At 52.5% G+C, this 23,657-nt stretch overlaps 1 protein-coding gene across 10 annotated transcripts in view; it reads left to right on the top strand.

The window, feature by feature from the left end:
* Positions 1-23,657, top strand: part of LOC112403484 (uncharacterized) — a 72,949-nt gene that overhangs the window by 37,886 nt on the left and 11,406 nt on the right. For 2 of the 10 annotated variants that reach the window (XM_024750971.1, XM_024750969.1), the window contains 6 exons: positions 6,346-6,513; positions 7,684-7,843; positions 16,962-17,060; positions 18,094-18,200; positions 18,395-18,440; positions 19,257-21,557. In XM_024750971.1, coding sequence (XP_024606739.1) covers positions 7,737-7,843; positions 16,962-17,060; positions 18,094-18,200; positions 18,395-18,440; positions 19,257-19,383 — 486 coding nt within the window. In that variant the 5' untranslated portion in view covers positions 6,346-6,513; positions 7,684-7,736 and the 3' untranslated portion in view covers positions 19,384-21,557. The other 8 variants (XR_003003912.1, XM_024750964.1, XM_024750968.1 and 5 more) reach the window with 7 other exon arrangements.

Genomic DNA, 23,657 nt, shown 5'->3' on the forward strand with positions numbered 1-23,657 from the left:
AGGTTTAATGGGACCAGTTTCTGGAACATTCGGGACTGCGGCACCTTACGGCCGACCGAGATTTGGGTCTGCGCAGGCGACGATGGGTGGTCCGATGGGCTTCAGGACTTGATGGCGTAACCCCCGTCTTCCCCCACGTACGTATTTGCTGGGATCGGGGGCGATGTCTCTGCGTATGTGGGTGCTCTGTCTTTCTCACCTTCTTTCTTGCTTTTTGCTTTTTTTTTTTTTTTTTTTTTGGGGGGGGGGGTTTTCAGTGGGGGCTTTTTTTTTTTCCCCTTTTTTTTTTTTTTTTTCTTTTTTTTTTTTTTTTTTCTGAGGGAGGGGTTTTTTCCACTTTAATTTCTTTTCCCTTAGTGTCAGCTGCTCAAGCCTGACCGAGGTAGAGGAAAGAGGAGCAAGCCGTCCCTGGCGTCCCACCTGACCTCCCAGCCTCTACCCCCATTTCCTTCTATCGGGCAGACAGACAGACACACAGGCTGGTTTTCCAAGTTGTTTGGGTATCAGTGTCTGTCCGTCCATATGGTTCTCAGGTAGAAGGTATGGAGTGAGGAGGAGAAGTGTTGAGAGGAAGGCGAGAGGGGCAGCTTTCTAGGGGTTGCCTTGTTGAAACATTCGGCCCTGGGAATCCGGGGCTGTTGGGGAGCAGGTGGGCAGGATGGGGCGTGGGCTGCGAGAAGTGGGGTAAAGCTGGTAGGTTTGTCACTGCGTAGTTGGGGAAAGTGGGGAATGGTGACGCAGTCACTGTTGGATCTTGTTAGGGGCTCTGGGGGGACAGGTAGTGAGGGTCCCAGGATCTGTAGGGCCAGCTGAGAGGGGTTGAGGATGAGCTGAGAAGGGAAGCTAGCATTTAGAGATTAAATGTCATCCTTTTGGCGTTGGAAAGTTGTTTACCTTGTGCTCTCTGTGTCTCCATGTTGGCACCCTTCCAGTTCACATGTGATGGCCTTCCTTGTACTGCTGCATCATTAACTAAGTGACTGAGCTGGCCTTCCATTGGCCAGGGGAGGGCTCTCACTCCAGACACTTCCTCTGATTGGTGGGTGGACCAATGGCAGGTGAAAACCTTTTTTTGATTGGCTGAGGGAAGGGTATCAAATCTGAATTTGCATTTCACTTGCTTAAAGGGGAGGGGGGGGGGAGCCCAGCAGCTTTCTAAAATCTGTTTAGGGGTGTGCGTATGCTCCTGTGTCTGTGCCTGCTTCTGACTGACCGGTTGAAGCCTCTTCCTGTGCCTTTTTAACTTCATGCACTGTAAGGGAGAGGAGCTGAGGGCTCCCCAAACTTTTGTTTCGGAGGGGCAGGGGTTGGGAAGATGGGCACGCAGAGGGTTGACCAAACTGGAAGAAAATACTCGTTCTTTAGTGGGAATTTTCCGATCAGCCACACCTCAGCGTTGCGGCAAAATAAATCTTGGCTCCCCTGGAAACGCATGGGCAAGGTAGGGCAGAGCTGCTACTGCTGCTGTTGCCGCCACCCTGGGCTTCCTGCTGACTCCGGGCTCCTCCCCGGGGACAGGAGATTTGCATTGACGTCCCAGGCTGTCCAGAGCTGAGCCCATTATGGGAAGGACCTGCCTTCTGGAAGCTGCTGCTCCCCGGTGCTTGGAAAGGTGAGGACGGGAACCGACCCCAGGACGCTGCTCAGAAACTGCGTATTTGGTGGGATTTCCGGAAAGCCACGGGGCCGCAAGAGGCTTGGAGGTCCCAGGTTAGAAGGGTTTGTCATCCTGGGGAGTGAGGAGAGTAAGAGCAAAACTAGGGCAGCAGGCTGCTCGCCTCTGGTTGGGGGAGGAGGACTTGGAAAAATCAGGGTCCCAGCTCCCCGTCTGGTCCTTGTTGCAGCCCCCGTGTCTGTGGGGAGGGGGTTTCCGAGCCTTGCACCTTGCGCAGTGGCCCCCGCCCATGACTGCGCATCTGGGGAGCGCAATGCGCCCTGGGTCTCTGGCCTAGGACAGCACCGCCCTTCTTATTACATAACGGAGGGCACGGCTGTGCCTTCTCGGCCCTTTCCTGCAACCCTATCTCCTGGCTCCCCAGGGCCCACAGAGCTGGGGAGGGTCTGGTGGGTGAGCGGTGAAAGGCTCCACTCCCTTGGAGGGCTAGCTCTCGTCCAGTCAGCGATAGGGGCTGGGTTTGAAGACAGAAATGGATTGCTGACCCCCATCTTGGGATATGAAACGCAGAGTGTCCTTCTGAATGCCCTATGTCACCTATGGCCCCCAGGACCTCTCAGGAGGATGGGACGATGCCCTTCTTTCCCTCTTATGCTTTCTGCTTTTTGAGAGGAAGTTTCTGAAGGGAAAGATGTGACAATTGTGAGAGTAAGGGTTTGGGGGGGGGCAGTTGGGAGGTGGTTGACAGTTCCCTCCCTTTGTCTCTGGCTTTCCCTTTCCCTGGGTGGGTTGATAATATTTTTGGACTCCTTTTTATCATAAGGCTGCCATTTTGGAGGCATTTCTGCTCGTCTCCGACATGGTGGCGTTGGTTTTTCTGGTCCTGCTGTGCCAGTTCCGCAGAGTGGGCGGGGGGCGGGGGCTATGACGGAGGCGGCGGCGGCGAGGGGGGTGCGGGGGGGCAGAAGCGCAGCAGAGGCGGGCACAGCGGTGGCTGCCGCAGTGAAGGTGGCCCCAGGGGCAGGACTGCCCAGTCCCACCCTCGGACACAGCCCTGGCTTTGCCAGAGCGTGGGCATTGCTCCCCGAAGGCCTGGGTCTCCCATGCCATCATCGGCCTGAGGCTTAGAGCAGTCCGGGGAAAAGCCTTGTTTGGGGCGGGAGGGTGGAGGCAGAGATACGGCAGCTCATCTCAGACGTGTCGGACCTGTGGTTTGTGTTCCCCAAATAGGTTCTGTCTCTGGCAGTCTCCCCATGGAGACTGGGGGTGGGGTCCATGGCAGCTTTGAGGATTTGTTTGGATGGCCCTGCCTTTTTCCCGTTTCTTCCTCTCTGTTCCTTCGCACGCCCCCTGCCAGTGCCATGGATCCAGCTGTAGTCCTCCAGTGAGGCTCCCTGCTGCCCGTCCCTCTCCTCTCCAGGCCCTTCTGCGTGCAGTGGCCATCTTGTCTTTCTTGCTCAGAAATTTAAAATGGTTTCTCATGGTTTCCAGAAGGAGATTCCTTCCCTTCAGCAGTGTGCTGGAGGCTGTCTGAAACTCGTCTTGTCTTAGCTCTCCTAAACCCAGTCTCACCTCTCTGAGTTTCCCTAGGTGGACCACGTATTCCAGAGAAACCAGACGACTTACTTTTTCTTGCTTTTTCTCTCTCTCTGTCCTCACTAGTGATACTCTCCACGCCTCCTCTCCACTGCACCCACCTGCGGCAGTCCCACCGTCTTCCGTGGACCTCTCCTGATTACCTTCACAAGAAGCAGCCCTCCTCCCATCCGGCCAGACTCCCATACGCTTCATGCCTCTTTTGTGCTACTGTAGATGTGCTGTGGTTCTTCGTGTATAAGTCTTATGTCACCTATTAGATTGTGAGCCCCAGGAAGCTAGGGGAAAGAAGGGAAACATGTACCTGCGTGGTGCTTTCTGTTTGCCAGGTACCACATCCGTCTGGTTCACGGCGGTTATTTCATTTATTTCTCACCTCAACCCTGCGAGGAGAGTCCCATGGCCGGTAAGTGTGTTGATCGTGATTAGAACCCTGGTCTGTCAAAGCCTTTGCATTTTTCTTCTCTGTCTTCAGTGTCTGCAAAATGCCGCATACGAGGTAGATCCCCAAAATGTGTCTATTTAAGGAGTTTTGTGAGTCCCTGATGTTCTGTGAGAGTTTGGGTGGCTCATCTTCCTGCACCCAAGGTCTGGGTCACTTGGCTCTTCCATGCCACCCTCCCTGCTGCCTCATTAACTTTCTCCTCTTTCTTTGAGGCTAGGTTCACCCAAGACAATGGGGATTTTTTGTAGCTGAAATTGATGGACTAACAAACTTCAGTTTTCCTGGTCTCCTTCCTCTCGAAACAGGAGGCAGAGGTGAGATAGGTTGTAGCCTCTTCAGAGCAGGATAAGCTCCGGAATCCAGAGATCAGTGGAGACCGTAGAAGCAGAGACATGGCGCTTGGGCAGACCTAGGTTTGCATCTTGACTCTGCCTCATCTTAGCTGGGTGGTTTTAGACAAGTTACTTGATTTTTCTAAGCCTTAGTGTTCTCGGTCAGTGAGATGGAGCCTCTATACCTACTACACAGAAATGCCTAATATATTGCCAAGCAAATAGGTTCCCAAGAGAAAGTGATGCAGCTCCATTCCCCCTGCCCAGTTGTCTAGTGGGGATTTAAGAAAGGAACATAGCAGGTGGCTCGAGAAGAACTGGGGGAGAAGGAAGCTTACGTGCGTTCAGTGGTATCATAAGCAGGGGCAGGGGAGGAGGTAACCCGGCAGTATGCACCTGAAGCCTGTGAGGTAGTGCCTTTCCCCCCACCTGGAGTAAATACCCTCTTTTGCATTAGGAGCTTTTGCATCAGGAAAACACCATGGAAACGCCATGAGCATTGGTGGTGGCGGAGTGAGGGTTAAACAGTGAGCCTTCCTGGGATCCTTTTGATGCCAGGTTAGTTTCCCTTCTTTCCAAACGCAGCAGTGGCTGCCTGCTTCCTGATGCTGTTGCATCCCATGGGAGGGGAGTTGGGCACCCTGAAGCCCCCTGTCACCAGTTCCGGGGCTGCAGAGCAGAGAGTGACGACAGCCCGTGAGTCGTCAGCCGACGGCAGCGGGGACCCTGGTGACGGCTGCTTTGTTGTTTTTTTCCTCTTTGGATGATGACTCAGTGTGTCGGGAGCCTGGAGATGGAGCGCTCAGCCGAGTGGCCAGGACGTTCTGTCAACATGAAAGCAGCAAAAACAGTTTGTCGGGGCTCAGCGCTGACCCCGGGCTGGTGTCATTTTCAGGAAGGGCTTGGCACAAGAAAGACCACCGCCAGGCACGGGATTGGGGGTGACGTCGGATAACTCAGTAGGCCCCTATAGACCCTTGAATTTTAGAATCTGAAAAGAAAATCAGCTGTTTGTCTTTTATTAGATGAGCTTGGCAAACAGGATCACTTCTTGAACTCCTCTCACTGGTCCCCAACAAGAGACATCTTCCCAGGTTCAGAAAACCCTTTGGGATTTCTCGGTTGTGGCTTATTGCCTTGGATGGAGGGCAGGTCCCTTCTAGGGGGCAGGGGTGGGCCTGGCAGTCCTAGTGCCCGTTATGGGGACATGGAGTCGTAGGTTTCCTCTGCTGGCATCACGTGAAGACGGTGGATCCACATCACAGGCCTTGAGCTGAAGACCAGCTCTTGGGCAGCCCACTTCAGCCTCTCCTTTCCTTATTATCTCAAATCAAAGTCTTATCTTCTCCCCTTCATCTTCCTCATTTCCTTCTTAGGCGCAGTAGTGGGCCTGAAGTCCTTGACCTTTGCGTCTGTGTGTGTGTGTCATCATGGCGGCTCAGAGTTCTAGACTTTTCTTGAATCTGCAGCATTGCGCTTTGTGCGCGTGACACCCCCCGCTCCCCCCCGCCCACCCGGCCCCGCCCCACCAGGCCCTCTGCGGAGCAAGAGAGAACATGGGCCTCCATCGCCACTGAACCTCAGCCAAACCGTCATCCCCAGCATCTGGCCTCCCTTCTCTCCTCCCCCGCTTTCGGCCAGTGTCTGGGGTGGAGGAGCAAACAACTTGTGGGAGGAGATGGAGGGACAGCCTGGCCTGGAGCTCTCTGCCTCCTTTCCTCATGTGCCATTTTTCAGCCTCACGCTTCCTGTGGATGGATGATGCCAGCACTGACATTTGTCGCCGAGCGCCTCCTCTCCCCAAGGACTTCCCCGCGTGACTCTTTTGGGGTCTGGAAAGAGTGGCTCTGGGGCCTTGGGAGCCAGAGGGGACAGGGGGACCCGGCCCAGGTCACAGCAGACTGTGAGACGGGCGAGGGGTGGGAGCTGGCCGAACCCACCCAAGCGCAAAGGCAGCCCCGGCCCCTTTGCGTCATGTCTTTTTCAGCCTGAGGAGAGAGCAACTTGACCTAAAAAAATTGTATATATGTGGGTGTTGGATCCTTTGTGTCTCTTTGTCCAGAAGCTGTGCATGTGATGAGAGCCCAGGTCTCTGTACTGTACAGAGAACTGTTGTCCTTCAGGTTTGTTTTCAGAAAGATGTGATGGATGGGCCGTCCTTGATGAGACCGCGTGCCCGCTGGGACTGGCCTTCCTCCAGGATGCTGGGCCCGGCGTGGTGTTTCTTCTGTCAGTGGACGGTGAGCCGCAGCAGAGGGCCACGTCCGGGGGCCCAGAAGGGACCCTGATTGGGGCCTGCATGTGCATTGCTTGGTTGGCCCTGGGAACTGAGCCCACCTTTCGCTTCTTCCCCACAGAGAACTCAGAGGAGTTCAGCTCCATGAGTAGGTGACAAACTCCTGGAGACTCAGCTGACGATGGTGCCGGTGTGCAGAAGACAGTTGTCATCCTGTGGGATAAGCGTGTGCCCGTTTGCATTTATTTGGAACAAAAAAAGGAGCTGCCTGGCAGCCTGGCTCTCTGCAGTAAGTATTTTTTTGCATTCTTTTATCCCTTCAAACGTCGGAAGTGGATAGATGGTTATTGAACCTAGCCCGCTGCTGTGCCTTCTCCATTCTTTCCTGCACACTGCTGCCCTTGGTCCTCCAGAAGAGAGGACTGGATCGATTTCCTCACGCTGCTGGAGAGCTGCAGAGAGGCTAGAACTCAGTGTTCAGCCCCCGCGCATCCCCCTCACATTCAGGAGGTGTCGATGCTCCCTAAAACAGAGAGCCAAAAGTCCAGGTCCCTCAGAGCAGAGTGTTCACGGGCTGAATGGAAGGGCCCTGCCTGCGCTCACGGCCCCCAGCAGGGAGGTGAGGCTCTCCGTTGGCTGGCTGGAGGAGCTGGGGGAGGGGGGTGGGCCTTGCCAGCATCTAGCATGGTTCTCTGCCAAGTTCTAGCTCCAGATCTCTAGGCCGCTAGGAACCTAGACTATATATAGCGTTGTGCTAAGCAATTCTTATCAGACGTGTCTGCCCTCCCCTGCGGGAGAGGAGCGCTTCTATCAGAGAACCAGAACCTGGAAAGTGTGAGCCATCTCCATGGGGCCTTTTATACTGGGGAGGGTGTGTGTGTGTGCGCGCGTGCAAACACACGCGTGCATATGTGTATCTGTGTATACGTGTCTGTGTCTGGTTCAGGGCTGCCAAGCTTTCTCTCCTTCCCCCTATTTCACATGCTAGTAGATTCAGAATCTTGTGGAGGAGGGCGCTGATGTAGGCTGAGGGCCAGGAGGGGCTGGTGCTTCTCGAAGGATCCTGGATCCTGGGTTTGGAGGAGAGGCTGGGCACATGATGTGGCTGAAAGCACAGTGCGGCCTCTGGTGTGTCTTCCTGGTTTCCGGTTTGCCCTGCTTTGCTCGAGGATGTCCTTTGACCTCTCTCTTCCTTCTTTTGAACCTGCTGCCTTCCCTGCCTTCCTCCAGCCCTCCCTCGTCCTTTCTTGGATTTTCTTTGGGACATGTGAGGCAGACCCAGCTATGGGCATCCGGGAGCTTGTCTGTTCCCCGCCCTCACCCTCGTTTGGGGCTTCCGGAAGTCTGGCTTGACCGGCACGAGGGGCCAGCTGTCCTCAGAGGAGCTGGTGGTGAACGAGCAGGTCATGCTGGGAGGTATAGGGCAGAGTGGGCTGGGTCTTTGCCTCCTCCCTTTCAGAGGTGCTGTTGAGCCCCCGGTTTGTGTGGTTCTGTGACCACAAGTGCTGATGGATGTGGCGCCATCCCAGTCTTGTCGGTGAACCATCACCAGCCTGCTTATTGGAAACCAGGCGCAGCAAGGAAGCTAGGATTCAACGCCCTCCTTCCCTGCCTCCCAGGTAAGTCAGGTGTGGGCCACCCGTTCCAGGCCCTCCCCTACCCCCTGCTCTTCCCACGAGGGCGTTTTCCTTATTCAGTGGAGAAGCCTCAAACTTCTCCATTCAGAATCTCCCAGACAATTGCTCCCTTCTTTCCGTTCTCCTCTTCCTGGCTTTTCTGTGAATGGGGTTAGTAACCAGCGAAGGCTCGGGGGCAGGGCGGCCAGCCTCAGCGATCAGGCACTGGCCATGTGGGAGATGGCGGGATGTGGTCGTTAGCAAAACAGTTGGGCCTCCCGCAGTAACTGACCAGCCGCTCTCCCTGACCCCCTACGAATAGCACGAGATTCTGAATGCTGATCCCTCAGAGGGGCTGCGAGCCTGCCTGGGGACTGGGCCTTCTCTTCCTGTGTCGTCTGGACACCTTTAGCCTCGCTTAGTGGTCTGGAGCTTATAGACTGTGGGCTGGGCAGTGGACTTTGGGGCTCTTTCCGCCTACTTTGGGTTTTTCTTTTTTTTGTTTGTTTTTTTGTTTTGTTTTCTTGAATGAATAACTTCTTTCCTCTAGGCCCTCATTACCTTTACTTAAAAAAAAAAATCCTGGCTCAGTAAACCATTGCAAAGATCTCCAGGCAGTTTGACGTAGAAATGTTTTTTTCTCTGCGTCACCTGTTGCCGGTCACAGTAATAGCGATCGTGATTAAAAACGGTGAGGGCCTGCAGAACTGGGGAGGTCCGTCACATTACAGAGATGGTTCAGAAGGCAGACCGGAGGCACTTGCCACATTACCAGGAAATCTTTCTCCTATCAAGTAGATTCCTGCCACATTCTGGGCCAATAGGCCTGGTTGGAATGAGCTGACAGCAGATTGTCTGGGGTCTAAAGATAAAAGGGATGGTGCTGGGTAATTTTATGATGCTCTCGGCTAATGTCAGGGGGCACCTGTGGGATGCCAGCTCTCTGCCGTTGCCTCGTGGACGTGGCTGTTGTTTCCTCCCCACTCCCCCCGCCCACCCCTACCCAGGGAAGTCTGATGTACCCTGCCTCCCAGTGTTTCATCTTCTCCTCTTCCCATCTGAGATGAGCCTCTGAGTTGGCTGTGAGCAGCCTGAGATCCTCGCTGAGTGAGGAATCCAGGGCCGTTTGGAAGAGTGCGATGTCTCTTCCTTCAAGGAATTTGACAAGTCTCAGCCCCTCCAGCAGTAACGAAGGGAGGGATGGCTAGGGGTGTTGGACCTGGAACATGAATAAAGCAGGCAGATCAGCCTTGGTGCAGCTGGGGAGATGAAGAGGAGCTGGCCAAGTCCCTCAAGATGTGTCAGCTAGAGTCTGGCCAGCACTGGCTGTCAGGCTGGAGCCAGATGGAGCTGCTGGCCATGCTCGGGAGCCTTCGCTGTCCTGTGTGCAGTGCGTCCCCGGGCCTGGCTCCGGGTGACCGCTGCCTCCATTCACAGCCCTGCCCTCGGCTAGGTTGATGTCACCAGGGTGGGGAAGTTGGTTTTGCTCCTTGAGATGTAGTAGCCTCTGTGGCCTCTGGTGTTCCCAGAATTGGGGTTGGTGCTCGCCGGCTGATTTTCCTACTTTTGTCCCTCACCTAGTTCTTACCTTCCTGTTCACCAGCCTGGCTTCTCTAGACCTGGAACGGTATGTGGCAGAAGCCAGGCTAGCAGAATAGCTGGCATCCGCTGAGAGGGGGGCCAGGCGTGGCTGGCACTTCTTTTCGACCTTTGAACCCCTGCAGTCTGGGAGCCAGGAGGCAGCGTGGGGCCTTTCCAGCTGGGGTCTGGCAGCGGTTAACAGAGCTGGTGGCACTGGAGCCGTGGTGGTGTGGCTTGGCCAGGAGGCGTGGGGGAGGGGCCCTGCCAGGGGACCCGATTGGTCAGCACCTTTCTATTCCATTGAATCCTGGTCTGGTCAGGGCTGTGAATTGTTTAATGCATATCTTAGCTCTATCCCCTGGCACGAGTGCCCCGGAGGCTGCAGCTGCAGCTTTAGAGAGCATCTGTATCTCATGCTGGTCACTTTTTTGGGCATGTTGCCTCCCTCTGAAATATGCGAGAGAGAGTGCCTTTTCCACTAGCCGGCTGTCTGTGGGAGGCCCTCATCTTGCGTTGCTTTTCTGGGACTTGGAGTGTCTGTGAGGAAAGCAGAGACTGGGTTTGGTTCCTTGGTAGCTCCTTCCGCAGGAGCTGCTCGTGGGCTGATAAGGCCAGAGAACGCCTCCAGGCCCCGGGCCTTTGCGGAGCCTGATGCAATAGTGTGGAGCCTGGGCAGGGGAGTAGCAGGGGGACAAGGATGGAGAGAGCCATGCGGGGAGATGGTTGTACAGTGTCTGACCACAGGATCAAGGCCAGGAGGGGGTTGGAGGAGGTGTCCAGCATTCAGCCAGGGCTGCCTGCTGTGGCCTGAGTGAACACGTGTGTGCATGGAGCCCAGAGACAGGCATCAGAGTTCTTGGTCTCAGCATGCAGGCCAAGGAAAGGGAAACTGACCTTTGTCAGGGCCCCCTTTTGCTTATTTAATTTCATGCTCAGAACAACCATATGCAGTAGGTGTTACTTCCCTTTTATGGTTAAAGAACTGTGATTGTTCAGTGACTTAACCAAGGTCACACACTTGGTAGGTGGCACTACTGAGATTTAAACTCGGGCACTTCTGAGTCCAAAGCCTGTACTTTTTCTTCATCCTCTTAGGCTGAAGCCAGACATTTTTGGAAGGAGCTAAGACCTTCAGAGGATAGGCAAATGATGTAACCCAGAGTGAAAGGCCAGATACCCAGGGGACTCTGCTGTCACAGGGAGGGCTGCATTACATCCCTTTTGAGGGAGGCAGGGCAGGGGCAGATACCCTTTAGTATCCGTGGATAGGCAGGCAAATAACATTCCTTCTACAAATATGTCTTCAGCCTCTGCTGTATATATGCCAGGCACTGTGCTAGGTGCTAGGGATGCAGAATTCAACAAAACCAAGTTTATGCTCTTACGGAGTGTATATTCTAACGTGGGGAGAGATCATTAATAATAATAAATAGAATTTAAAAATAAAGTAGATATATATGGAAAAGAAGGACACTCCTACATAAGAAGAGGCATCCAGATGTTGGTCGAGGGAATTTGAGAGACAGAAGGACCTCGGCCACCTGGGGAAGCCATATTGATTGAGCCTCCAAAGAGAACTGATACACAGACTAACACCTCTCTTTTCCTAACAGCTGGGAAAATCCATCCAAGGTCCACAGAGCTCACAGGAACTTGGAGTGAGTCAGGAATCAAGGTGGCCGTAGCCTGTAGTTTGGTCACTAGCAGACTAGGATTTTCTCCATTAGCCGTGGCTGCTCCTGACCTTCCGTCTCCCACCGTCACCAGGCGCCAGCTGGCATCTCCACCTCAGCCTGGTCACCGTGGCCACCTCTGGTCCACGCAGCACTGGGGGCCACTCGGGTTCAGTCTCTGCCGAGTCACTGGTAAAACACGTGTCTGCAGGAGGCAGACTTCAGCTGAGCCTCTCCTGCCAGAACACACGGTTGCGAGATTTTGCAGTAGGGAAGGGACAGGCAGAGGCTGAGGGGGGGGAGTCCCCTTGTATCAGATGCTTGGACGAGCTCTGCGTCTTGAGAGGTCGGTGGCTGGGGACGGGGTAGGGGACATTTCCTGTGTGCAACCTCTGGGCTCAGGACTTGTTTACACAGTAGGAGTGCCGTGGCTGCTGGGCCCAGGGTGAGTCGGGCCACGAGATTCTCCCTCTTCGGTGCCATGGTCCTTGCCGCCTGGCCCACCCTGACCGTGGAGACTGCCACCTGCTGCCAGGGGGCCGCGTGGGTCTTGGTGGCGTGTGGTTGTGGGGGCCCAGGGAGCCTGTAGATGAGTCACCAGGCCTGGGTTCTGGCTCCCTTGGTAAAAACTCACTCACCCCCTTCACCTCTTTGGGCCTCGGTTTCATTATCTGTAAAATGAGAGGGTTGAATCAGAATCTTTTTGGAGGTTCCTGCCAACTCCCATATGGGGGCTCCCTGGATGTTCATGGAGGTATTTCTTAGCCCGAAACTCAGGATCTGTATCACAAGAGAGGGGTGGGACCTTGAAGACCCGTCTGAGAGCAGCTATAATCGTGTTTTCTGAAGGGACACTGTCGGCATGAATTAGGGCGGGTGGGTGGAGACAGTTTTTGAAAGACCTTCAAAAGCAAGTGCGAAGGGTGAAGATTGCACGAAGGTGGCTGATGAGGACCCTCCAGGTGACCAAGGACGTGGACTCTGGCTCCCACCAAGAGGCTTGTCGAGATGGGCCGTGTGGGAGCTGCTGGGGGCTTGCTGTGCTGCAGGGGGTGACTTGACATGCCGTGCCCCAGGAAAGATGTGCCATGCTTTCTGGCCCTAAATCCTGGAGAGAAAATAGGACTGCAGGGCCCTTGTGTCCTGTGCATTCCCTGAGACTTATCCTCAGGGTCTGTGCCCCTTCGCTGTCAGGAAGTTTCCCTTTATATTTAGCCTTCTTTTCTCATGTGGTTGTTTAAGCCCTTCTATTTAAAAAAAAAAAAAACGATAAAAAGACAAGAGAAAAGAAAACAAAAACAGAAATATCTCAGAGCTACCAGTTCCATTTTGACTCTTTAGTCTTGAGTCATTCTTTAAAAGACAGCAAAAATGAAACACATACAGCAAAACCCAGGGTCCCAGGCCCTTCCGGGCTTTTGTGCAAAGCCAGGCTGTGGCCAGGAGTGGCCAGGTCCTGGCCTCACTTCTCTTCTCCATGGCAGCCTCAGTCCCTGACGTCCACCATGTTTCCTGGGCTGCGTGGGTAGGAGCCCTGAGGCGGAGGCACACATTGTGCAACCCGCCAGACAGAATGCAGAGCATTAAAAATAACTGCATTTCTCCAAGATGCTGTCTGCTTGCCACTCTGCAGGACACTTACCTGGGATTCGTAACTCTGAGCCCAGCCTCCCCAGCTCCCAGGAGAGTGGTGGTGTGAAGAGGGATTTGGGCTAGGATGCAGGCAGGAGAGGAATTGACTAGTAACCGTTGTCTCACATGTGCCGTGTGATGTTTCACGGTTCTTTTCACGTTTGCGAGCTCTTTTGGCCTCACACAGCCCTGTGAGGGCAAGTGGGTGGTATTAGCCCTGTAGTTGATGACACTGAACCAGAGAGAATCCTGCCAGGGTCTAACTACTTGTATCTGCTTAATTTGGGACACCCACCCAGGCCCCTGACTCCGGTTGTCATTTCCTCGGGTTCTAGTTGTGGGACCCATGGAGCAGGGCAGGGATCGGGGTGGGTCTTGGGCAGTTGACTTGATCTCTCTAGGGTTTGGGGTCGCTTCTCTATATATTGAAGGGGCAGGAAATCTCAGAATATCTGGGTTCTCCCGTTCTCCATTCTTTCAGCTTCTTGGAGCTCTTGTGAAGACTGGCTTGCACTCCTTGGCTGGGAAGCCAGCCATGCGTCATGTGTTTCTGGTGAGGCTTCTTACGTTTGGAAGCTTCTGGAATATGCAGTGCTTCAGACAGTTCTGACATGTCTGTAATGACATCTCCTGTGTGTGCCTGGGGTCATGCTTCAGCTAAGTAGCTCTCTTAGAAATGAGGCCTCACTGTGGGGTCTTTGAGATTTTCCCATCGGATTTATAAGGTACACACGGAGCTCTGCCCAGTATGCACGTGCGTTACCTGTTCGTTAGCTACTTTTAGCGCACAGCACCTGCTGGAAGAATTGGCTGAGGTACAAAGGTGAAGTAAGACACCGGAAACGCTGGCTTCAGCTCGGATTGTTTGAATCACTATTGACTTGAAGAAGTAGCCCTTTCCCACGGAGAAGGTGGTCAGAGAATTCTTGGTGTCAGTGTTTTCTGAACATTGAGCACAGCCCTCACCCTTTAGAAGGGTGCTGAGGCAGAGTGAGAGCTGCGCATCTTCTTGGCCATGAGACCCCTCTGTGTGATCTTCATTCAAATAGGCCACAACCTCTTTGAAGGGGAAAGAAGTGTTAATTTACAACACATTTAGCCACGGTGGCTTAGGCTTTATCCCGGGGTGTTCCCTGAAGAAGGATTGGGATTGGACGTTTGTCTGTTTGTATCCCCTGAAGGCAGCCTCGGCTTGTAGAGAGACCCCGTGACGGGGAAGCTACCGGGGGATTGTTTCGGTGGATGCAGGCTTCAGTAACTTTACCTATGAAGATTTGTCATGCCAGACCCTGTTTGCCTGGAGGTTGGGAAAGAGGATGGCTGAACCTGTAGCAGGGAGGGTGGCTTAGGCTAGACTTTGGGAAGGACTGTGGCATCCCCTTTGCTGAGGGTTCCCAAGGAAAGATGAGGCTTCTTTATCTGAGACGGGGAGACTGGAGGTCCTGGACAGGGGCCTTTGGGCCTGAGTCTGTGAACTCTGAGGCCACCCCAGAACAGCATGAGTGTGGGTGTCAGGATCCGGCGCAGGCTTCATCTTTCCTTTCTGCCTCTGAGGCACGCCTGAGCCTGGGGTGGGGTCGGGAGTGTGTGTGTGTGTGTGTGAAAGAGAGAGAGGGGTGCGTGAGGCAGGGCCATGCATAGTTGGTGGAGAAAGGCAGGAGATGGAAGAGGAATATTTCAGGGCAGGTCCACAGCTCTGGGACCACCAGCATTGCCTGCTGTTCTAAAGGCATGGGTGTGTGTTGAAGTGAGCATACTACTTCGAGGTGACCAGAGTCCAGAGTCAACCAGTTAATGTCTAAATGAGGGTTGTATTGAATACGGAGAATCACGTATCCTTTTGTATTGTTAGTGCCTGCAGATTTAGCATCGAAAGGCCTACCAGGTTAGGAACCTTTCACTGGTTCCCCCTCTTTATAAGATCATGCTTATTTTATATCAGCTTTTTATCTCCCTTCTTTTCTGTTTCTCATCCTCACTCACTCCTTAGGTATACGGGAATATTTGTCCACGCGTTAGTGTTACCGCTTCCTTGGGGTCCAGTTCTTCCGGTGTCCCTGACATCATAGAATGTATTACTTTTATTTCACATGTGAACGCGGCACAGGCTCACTGCGGAGATGAACCGTTTCTGAAATGGGGCAGCTCCCCATCTGGTCCTGGAGAAGGTCATCCAAAGCCCTGAGGAGATGGGAATCCAGGGTCTCCTTGCCAGGACCAGCTCGGACCCATGTCGTGCTTCCTATCTGGGGTGGGAGTTGCTCAGGCATGAATCCCCCACCCCCCAGCCCTATTAGCTGTTTCTTCTTTTCAGCTTGAACCCTGAGTAGTGGCCTGGAAAGTCTGAGACCACATGTCACCTTGCTAGGTGAGGAGGGGGCAGAGAGAGAAGAGAGCGACAGGGACAGAGAGGAAGGGAACGTGGGCTCCTGGCCACTGGCCTCTCTCCAAGACAGGTGAAGTCTGTGTTCAGAAAGGAACTCATTTAATCTTTTGGCCCTAATAGCAGTTATTTGTGTTTTCTCTCCCTCTCTCTTTTCCCTTCCTCTCCCTAAAGGGCCCTTCACTCCCCTCCTCCTCCCTCCCTCCCCTCCCTCCTCTTCCTGCCCCCTCCCACTACTCACTGTTCCAGGTCCTGAGACTGGCAGACAGAGGTCCTGATAACAGAATGAGGCTGGCATAGCCGTGAAGGTACAGCCACCAGCCTGGCCAGCTGCAGGGGAAGCAGGAGAGAAAGGTGCTCCAAGCTGGCTTTGGACTCCAGACCTACCCTCTGTCTGCCCAGCCTCCCACCCCCCACCTAGGGAAGTGGAACCAGGTCATGGGCATGACCCGGTCCATGTGCTCTGCCAGGTGTGTGCCCAGGTACTGGGTAGAACCGCCACTCGGAGGTTAGTGGGTGCGCCCCAGGCTTCCTGGTGCCTGCCGGGGCTGTGCTCCTGGGAGGATGTCTGACTTGGGGAGATGCTCTGCTCTCCTTCCAGGAGGAGTGGGGGCAGTACTGCAGAGGCTGGGCACGCCTCTGGAAAGGTTCCTGGGGCCAGAAACGTGCGTCACCCGGCGGGCGGGCACGCGGTCCTCTGAATGGGGCTCCTGGCGGCATACTGTGCCCGCTAGTCACTCCTGGCGGCTGCAGGAGGGGGTGACCCAGCTCCTCCTTGGGAGGTGGGGAAGCTGGGCTCTGGGTGTCTCTCCCCCAACCTCCAGAGTTAGATTTCACCTAAGCCTGAAGTTTCACTTCTGAGTCCATCTTCACTGGGTCAAGTAGATGATTTGGGAATGACAAGGGAGCAGTGTTGGTGGTTTTTCTTCAGATCTGCGTTGGCTTGGACCTGTGAACTGTGGTGGGCATTGCGTGTGTGTAGTAGACCAAAGGCACACTTACGTTTCCTCTTGTGGAAAGCACCAGCTTCCCTGAAAGCAGTTCAGGGCTGTGCCCATCCTCTACCCAGCCAAAGTCACTCTCTGGGAAACAGGGAGGCGTCCTTGATCCCATCTTCACGCCACCCCTCCTCCTCCCCTTCACTGCCCACTGTCTCTTGCTATCCCCCAGGCCCCATGGCATCCCCAGGGCAGGATAGCCATGTGCATCCTCCCGGCCAGCCAGTCATCCCGATTAGGGCCTCCATGCCCTGTCCTGAGTCTGGGAGGTTGGGAGATTTCCAGACCCAAGTGGTGTTGAGGAAGGGACAGAGGCCTAGGAACATAGGCCTCCATACCCCTGCCCCAAGAGAGACCAGAGCTGCTGTTGCTGGGCCCACACAAGCTGAGAACGTGGTGATTTTTTTTTACCTCAGGGGTCATCTTGGGGGGTTTAGTGGGTCTGGAGTATGTCATCCCACCTTGGGATCTAGGGCCTGTGAAGTGTGGTGGTTCCTGGATGCTGAGTCCTCATGGAAGCCAAGCTGCCAGAGAGAGAGAGAGGAAGAGAGAGAGAGCCAGTTCCACGTTCCCCTCCTCCGCGGCCCCCTGTATATATACCTTTCATTTTATCACCCTTTTCTCTGATTCATTAACCACAGCTAGTTGGCAACAGGTCCCACCCTGACAGCTTAAGACAAAATGTCCAGGACACTGGGCCAGGGCTAGAGCCGAGAGTGACAGGAAGCTGGGCTGGGCCTCTCTGTTCAGACGTACAATGGTCTGGGACTAACTCAAGGGCAGACTGTTCCCCTTTTTCAAAAGGGCCTTTTCTAGGCCCCTCTCTCACCAACATGACTCTTCCTCACTCCCAGGAGCCCTGAAACCAGCATTCCCAGCGGCAGGAAGATGGATGATCTGGGCTCCACTTCCGGCGCTCCTCCCCCACTCTGGCTGGAACTTGCGTCAGTCATGTAAGTAGCTGTGACTCAGCACCCAGCTGGGTTGGGAGGGAGGGAGAAGCTGCTGCCTCGCAGGAACCTTCCCAAGCGTTCTGGATTTGAACATGCTGTGGTAGCGCGGAACAAGCCAGCAGCATTTGGTTCCTGGAGGCAAATATCTGTTTGTTCCGTGGGTTTGCTTACGGATTTCATAAACAAGGATTCCTCTCCTTCCTGTTTTCCTCCCATATTATTTTTTGGGCACTGTGCTGGGCATAGGATTTTTAGCACTTTAAATGACACAGCATCATTTATAGAATGCAGTAGAAGCTCTCTTTGCAATCTCCAGGCTATTCTTTAAGCAACGGCCCCCATGAATTGTATTTCACACTCAGATGTGTCTGTTTGGCCTGTGCAGAGTTTCTGTTTCTTTTTTTTTTTTTTTTTTTTTTTTTTTTTTTTTTTTTTTTTTTTTTTCAGCTGTATCGGATTCTGCATGCCTTTAGACTAAACACGGCCCCTCCGGGTCCCCACACTTCTGCTGCACACTGTCTCTGCTTCTCTGTCTTAAGTTTCCTGCCTGACCCCTCCATACATTTGAATGGGCAGTGACCAGTCTGCACCAGCCCCTCTGTTTTCGGATGAACATTCCGAGGCCTATTCCAGGAAAGTGCAGGCCCCAGTTCTCAGAGCCTGGCCGAGCAGGAATTAAAGCCACTGTGTTCTGATTCACTGTATGGTGACCTTTCCTGCACCCTCGGGTCCCTGCCCAGGCAGAGGAGGTTCGTAGGCACGAGGGGGTGGAAAAACCGCCAGCTAGAATGTGGGCACAGACTGGACTGGTGCGGCATTGTGGCCCCCAAACCCTCTTCCTGTGCTGTGGCACCTCCCAGGGCTGACATACCCACTCCTCAGGGGCTGATTCTCCTTCCCGACAGCCCTCTAAGCCCTTCTCCACTGGTCAGCTTGCGTGGGGCCGCTAGGCTGAGGTGGGAGGATCCAGCGTCCCGCCTTTGATGACACAGCCCTTAGCAGGCTGGGGTTTTACCAGGCTGCCTTCTTCCAGATCAAGGAGGCCCTCGGGTTGGGTGCCAGGGAGAGCAAGCTGCTTCCAGCCGCATGAAATCACCTGGCTACTTGCAACTAGGGGACAAAATCAGCATCTGGTTTCAGGTGAGTCATTCATTGCTCGGCCGACTTCAAGAGAGAAGCCTGGTTCTGTTGGGAGGTCTGAGACCTCAGCAGACCCTTTTATCTGGTGGGCTTGGAAGGGTGAAAGGTTTGGATACTAAGATGACTTTTACCCCCTCTACTCTTAGAGTGTTTACAGCAATGCATTGCTAATGATTTCTTGTCTCTTCTTCCAGAGAACCGAGAGTATTTTAGAACTCGAGAGTTGGAGCCCAAACTCAGGTTCGTGTCCCTTAGTTCCCTCGGTGACAGTCGCTCCTCTGCTATGTGCATCCCCTCCTCTGCACTCAGAGCTGACGCTTCCTGGGTAGCAGGAGAGACATGGATTAATCACCCTCACGACTAGATGACCTGAGTGTGTTCTGAAGGACCAGGAGCATGATGGTGTGAGAGGGGAGCTTAACCCAAAGCCAGGCTAGACTGGGGAGCTTTCCTGCGGACGGGGTGGCCCAGCTGAGACCTGAAGGAGGACTTACTTGGCGGGGAGGGCAGTGACTGACGGTTGGTAGTTACGAGAGAGTAGGTGCAGATTGTTCCAGAAAGAAGGAGTAGCCTGTGCAGAGGCCTTCTGATGGAGAAAGAGGCAGTCTGGATCTCACCGAAGGACTCCTGTGACGACACCTTAGGAACGGGTTTGTGGAGAGTGGCAGTTGGAAGTTACAAAGGAAGACGAGTTTGGCTGAAGTACAGAGCAGCAAAGCTGAGAATTAGCGAGTGTAGGTCTCCAAACCCCACGTTTTATAGGGTTCATATTCTACGGGAATGACTATCATTAACGCTCAGTCGTGACCTTAAAGCCTTAGATTCACCCCCCTGCCCCCCGCACACCGGCCTCTCCTCCGCTGTTGACTGCAGGTGTCCTTACTTAGAGCCCTGGCAGGCAGTACTGATCCCCAGCCCTGGCTCTCCCACCTGTGGCCGAGGCCACACAGAGCCCCACGGGCTGCAGAGCCTAGTGCTGCCTGCTGTCAGGATCGCTCAGGCGTCCAGCACAGGTACTGCGGGGCAGTTCATCCCCAGCGTCTTCCCCTCCCACAGCCGTGCAGTGGAGACCACAGAGGCACCAGGGTGCTGGAGAACAAAGCAAGTATCGAAGCACCGGCTCCTTGCAGAACCAGGCGTGCTCTCATCTCCACCCAAGTTTAATGTGTTGTACAGTCAGTAATACCCACCCCCATCTATGCAGAAATATTGCCTAGGACTACCCTCACCCTCAATCTTCCTCATAATTAAGTTCAAGAACAGAATGAGACGGTAGTCCAGCTACAGAACAGGAGGCAGTGGGCAGAAGAGTAGGAGCACAGACTTTGGAGTCAGACCTGGAATCGACACCATTCACTAGTCATGGGACTGTGGACAAGTTTTTGAACCACACTGAGGATCAGTTTCTTCTCCTGCCAAAAAGGGAATACTACCTACTCCGCAAGACTGTTGTGAGAATTCAAGAGCACAGCTTGGTGTTCAAATTTTATTTCCTTCTCTTCCCTAGAGCAGCACATGATGTTATGTCCAGGAGGCGTAAAAAGTAGAAGGGTTTATCTAGAGTCCTGAAGAATTGGTAGGGAACCGGAGAGATGCAGATTCTTCTTTCTCCTGGTTATGGTATCAGAGGAAATACAGACATATTTTCTTAGCTTCAAACAACCAAAAAAGATGGTGCAAGTAGGAGATGGGAAATCTAATTTGAACACCATTTGCAAACCTAATTTTCAGGCAGAATTTGAAAACAACACAAAACAAAACTCCATTCTTTTATTAGAGGATTATCTACTTAGTACAATTATAAGACACTAATCTTTTTGTGTCACAGTAGAGAATAAATAAGATTGGCAATTAACGGGGTCATATTTGAATGTCCTGACTGCTCACGTATGGCTGGGAAGGCGGAGCCCGTGATCTACGTGACTAGGACACATGGAAGAGTTGCCCTGGCTCAGGTGAAACCCACCTTTGTGTAGTGTCTAGAGCCTCACAGGCAGAAAGGGTGCTTGTTTCCTGATGACGTGAGAAAATATGGGAAAATGCTTTGCACACTGTGAAATAGTTTACAAAGCAGGGCAATACTAATGTACATATTAACCCAGTTTAGTAACAGCTTTGGCTATTTTATTTCGTCATATATATAATAATCTGTAGGGACTGGTTATGGAATTAAGTAACTTAGAATTCATGAGTTTTGTATTGCAATTGTCTGTGTAAATTATCAGCTCTGACTTTCATGTTCTTTGAGCATCACTTTGTAACTCTTCTCTGTGCCTTTCTAATGGATCCATATATCATGTCCCGTCACAAGTGGAACTGCAAGAAGACACCTCTGCTCGGGGCAGAGGCTGGGTCTTCCGATCGCATCTCCCTTCTTTCTTCAGTGAGATCCTCTTCTTCTGGAAGCTGGTTTCACATGGTGGCTTAGATTTTTCCATCTTTGTATCTAGCACCATTTGAAATCAGTGTTTTAGGAGTAAGAATTGCAGCACAGCAAAAGGCCAACCGCAGAGGAGCTGCTGCTTGTGGGATCAGCTTCCCTCCTTCTGCCACCTGAGCCGGTTCAAGAAAAGGAAGAACTTGAGAATCAAAGTACACTCTTGAGTGTGTTGGGTTGTGGAAGGGGACAGTGCAGGGATGGGGTTGTGTTCAACAGAAACTCAGAGGCTTGAGCAGAGCCAGAGGTTGTGATTGTCTTTCTGTTGACAGGGAGCGGCAACCCCTAGCAGTAGCCTGTTGGTAAGGCCTTTGAGCACATGCTTGGGCAATGCTGGGTTGGGTACTTGATTGCAATAGGCAAGGGGAGGGGTGTGGACCAGAAGGACTATCTCATCACATCAGCACTGTCCACCTGCTCCTAGATGCCGTGAAACATTCAGCTGCAGTTGCCGAGCAGCTGAAATCAGACTTGCCACCTGCACTGTCAAGGTGCCGGGCCCCACCGAGCACCACTGGACCCATCTCTTACACAGGCTGACCGATTTCTCCTGGTGTTCAGAGTCTGTTTTTGTCTAGCACCATTTGAAATCGGTTATGATGTAGGGGGAAAAGCAGCAGCCTCGAGGCCTCATGCCAAGTCTGGTCAGCAACAGCCTGGGGCTTCCTGGAAGATGGATGCGCAGAGAGAGGGGGAGGAAGGTTATGCTTTTTCCTGCTAGCTTCTTTAACTACATCTACAATACTTTATGCACGGGTAATAGATCAGTTAATGGATTTTTCAGAAGCAAATCACTAAAATTTATCTGATGTCCTCGGTTTGCCGAAATGTGGTAGTGATGTAAACTATAAATTGGTTGCTGTTGAATTATCTTTCAGTCATGCATCCTGACCTTAATAAATGCTTTACTGTACACAATTTATCATGTCTTCGTTTTTCATAGATTATTTTTTATTCCTAATTGTATGATGATGATTAGTGGGGTTCTGACAAGTTCATTTGCTGTGCAGATCTTACCTGTTTCGTAAAGAACCTGAAGTCGGTTACAGCAAACATATTAAAAATGTAGCCTATGAAGACAGGAATGAAATTCTATGAGCCAAGAAATAAAATGAGAAAAAAGGATTACAGAAGAGAGACACGTTGCAGACCTGGGCTGAAGGATGCTGCTTATTGAACGGGAAACTGACCTCGGTTCCCAGTGGGCTCCAGTCCTGGAGCCTCTGCAGTCAGTGTTCCCTCAGAAACATTGGCATACCTGAGCCTGTACTCACATGGCCCGTGGAGGAGCACTGATGAATTCAGCTGCATTATAAGAGATGCAGGAGTATTGCTACTTTTGGTTCTTTGTTTCTATCAACCTTTGTAGACAGAGTGCGCCAGTTCTGTAAAGGTATTCAGCGATGAGCCAGACTTGATTTCACGGGATTCTTCAGGTAGGAGGGCTGTGTCCCCCTGATTGACCATTTTGCACAGGAGATGCAAGGCCAGCCCTGACCTACCTGCAGGACTTCTGTTTCACGCCAGTGGTTCTCCGTAAGTGGTGGCATCTCAGCCACCTGGGAAGGCTTTCTAAGTCCACCTCCTGCCAGTCTTCCCCCAGCTGGCTGCCCTGCCCAATCGGGTGGAGGTGGGACAGGTGAAGCATCTGTCGGGAAAACTTCCAGGTGAATGGGATGCATCTTTTCACTGCAACTGCAGTGCTGTTTCAGGCTGTTGACTGGCGAATTCATGTTTTAATCCCCAGGATGTGGTGATGGGAACAGTTAAGACCCTGAATTGTTTTACTCACCTTTCTGCTGAGGTAGCTACAATAGACCTGTGGGCATATCAGCTTTGGGTCAGTTGTAACAAACTGAACAACTTTTGATTCACCTACTGTGTCCCTAGCTCCAGCCTAGGTATCACCAATAAAGCAAGTAACTCATGGATTCTGCCAGCAGGTTGCTGTGATTCCAGTCCCCAAATAAGAAAAGTGCCAAAAGATGGAGTTTAGCATCAAAGCACAAAAGCGATGACTTGAGACATCTTTTACATAAAAGTACTTCCTGGTGCTCCCATGAATACTTAAATAGTTCTCATGTCTGAGTCATGAGATGCACAATGCACACCCCAAGTAATTAACATGCCCCTCATTTAGGATTATGTTGCTTTATTCATCTGGAGGCTGACAGGTCTTTACCTAAAGTTGGCATTCCAGGGTGGTCTTTCTTTAGAAATTGCTAAGCAGAATGTTTCTTTTGGAGACATCTTGAGTCTGGTTTTTGAGGCCTTGCTTTACACCCAGATATAGAAAATGCTTTGTCGGGCATGGAGCTCTCTTCCCTGAGTTTTGCTACACATTTTCTGTAAGCGTGTCAGTGGAGAGCGAGTTGGACTGAAGGCACCTCCAGCCTCATGCAAGTTGTACTGGCAAAGAATTCCCGCCTGTGGAACCAAGTGCTGGTGAATCTTAGTAACTATGAGACAAGTCTTTTTCCAGCTTAGGGTAAACAATGTGTTAAATCTCTAACCTGATAAGTCTTCATGTAAGATGCTGGCTCAGCCCTGCACTTTGAGAAGCTGGTATATAGTTTCATGGAGCTGCCTAGCAGACTGGTCTGCCTACATTTGAGGGCAGTTTAAGAGTTTTCCTTGAACACAAGGAAAGCTATGTTTTGTGTTTATTCTAATGTGATACTGCTCCACCCACCTTCTGATTGCATTCACCCAAGGAGCCATTAGAATAGTGATTTTCAGATCCCACCCCTATAGGTTCTGGTTATACTGCTGTAGAAATGGGGTCTGGACATGTGTTTTCTGAAAGTTTCCCAGGGGATTCCACTGTGCAGTCAGGGTTGAGAGCGCCTCCTCTGGGTCTTGCTTCTACACAAAATGTGACCTGAGGACTCATGGTGTCGGTGTGTTAGTTTCTTGTGGCCACTTTCACAAGTTACAACAAACTTGGTGTCGTAGTCTCTTCGGGCTGCTATAACAAAACACTACGGACAAGGCAGCTTATAAAGAACGGATTTACTTCT

This window comes from Neophocaena asiaeorientalis, unplaced genomic scaffold (assembly GCF_003031525.2).
Source record: "Neophocaena asiaeorientalis asiaeorientalis breed wild unplaced genomic scaffold, Neophocaena_asiaeorientalis_V1.1 scaffold67, whole genome shotgun sequence".
Taxonomy (NCBI): Eukaryota; Metazoa; Chordata; class Mammalia; order Artiodactyla; family Phocoenidae; genus Neophocaena; species Neophocaena asiaeorientalis.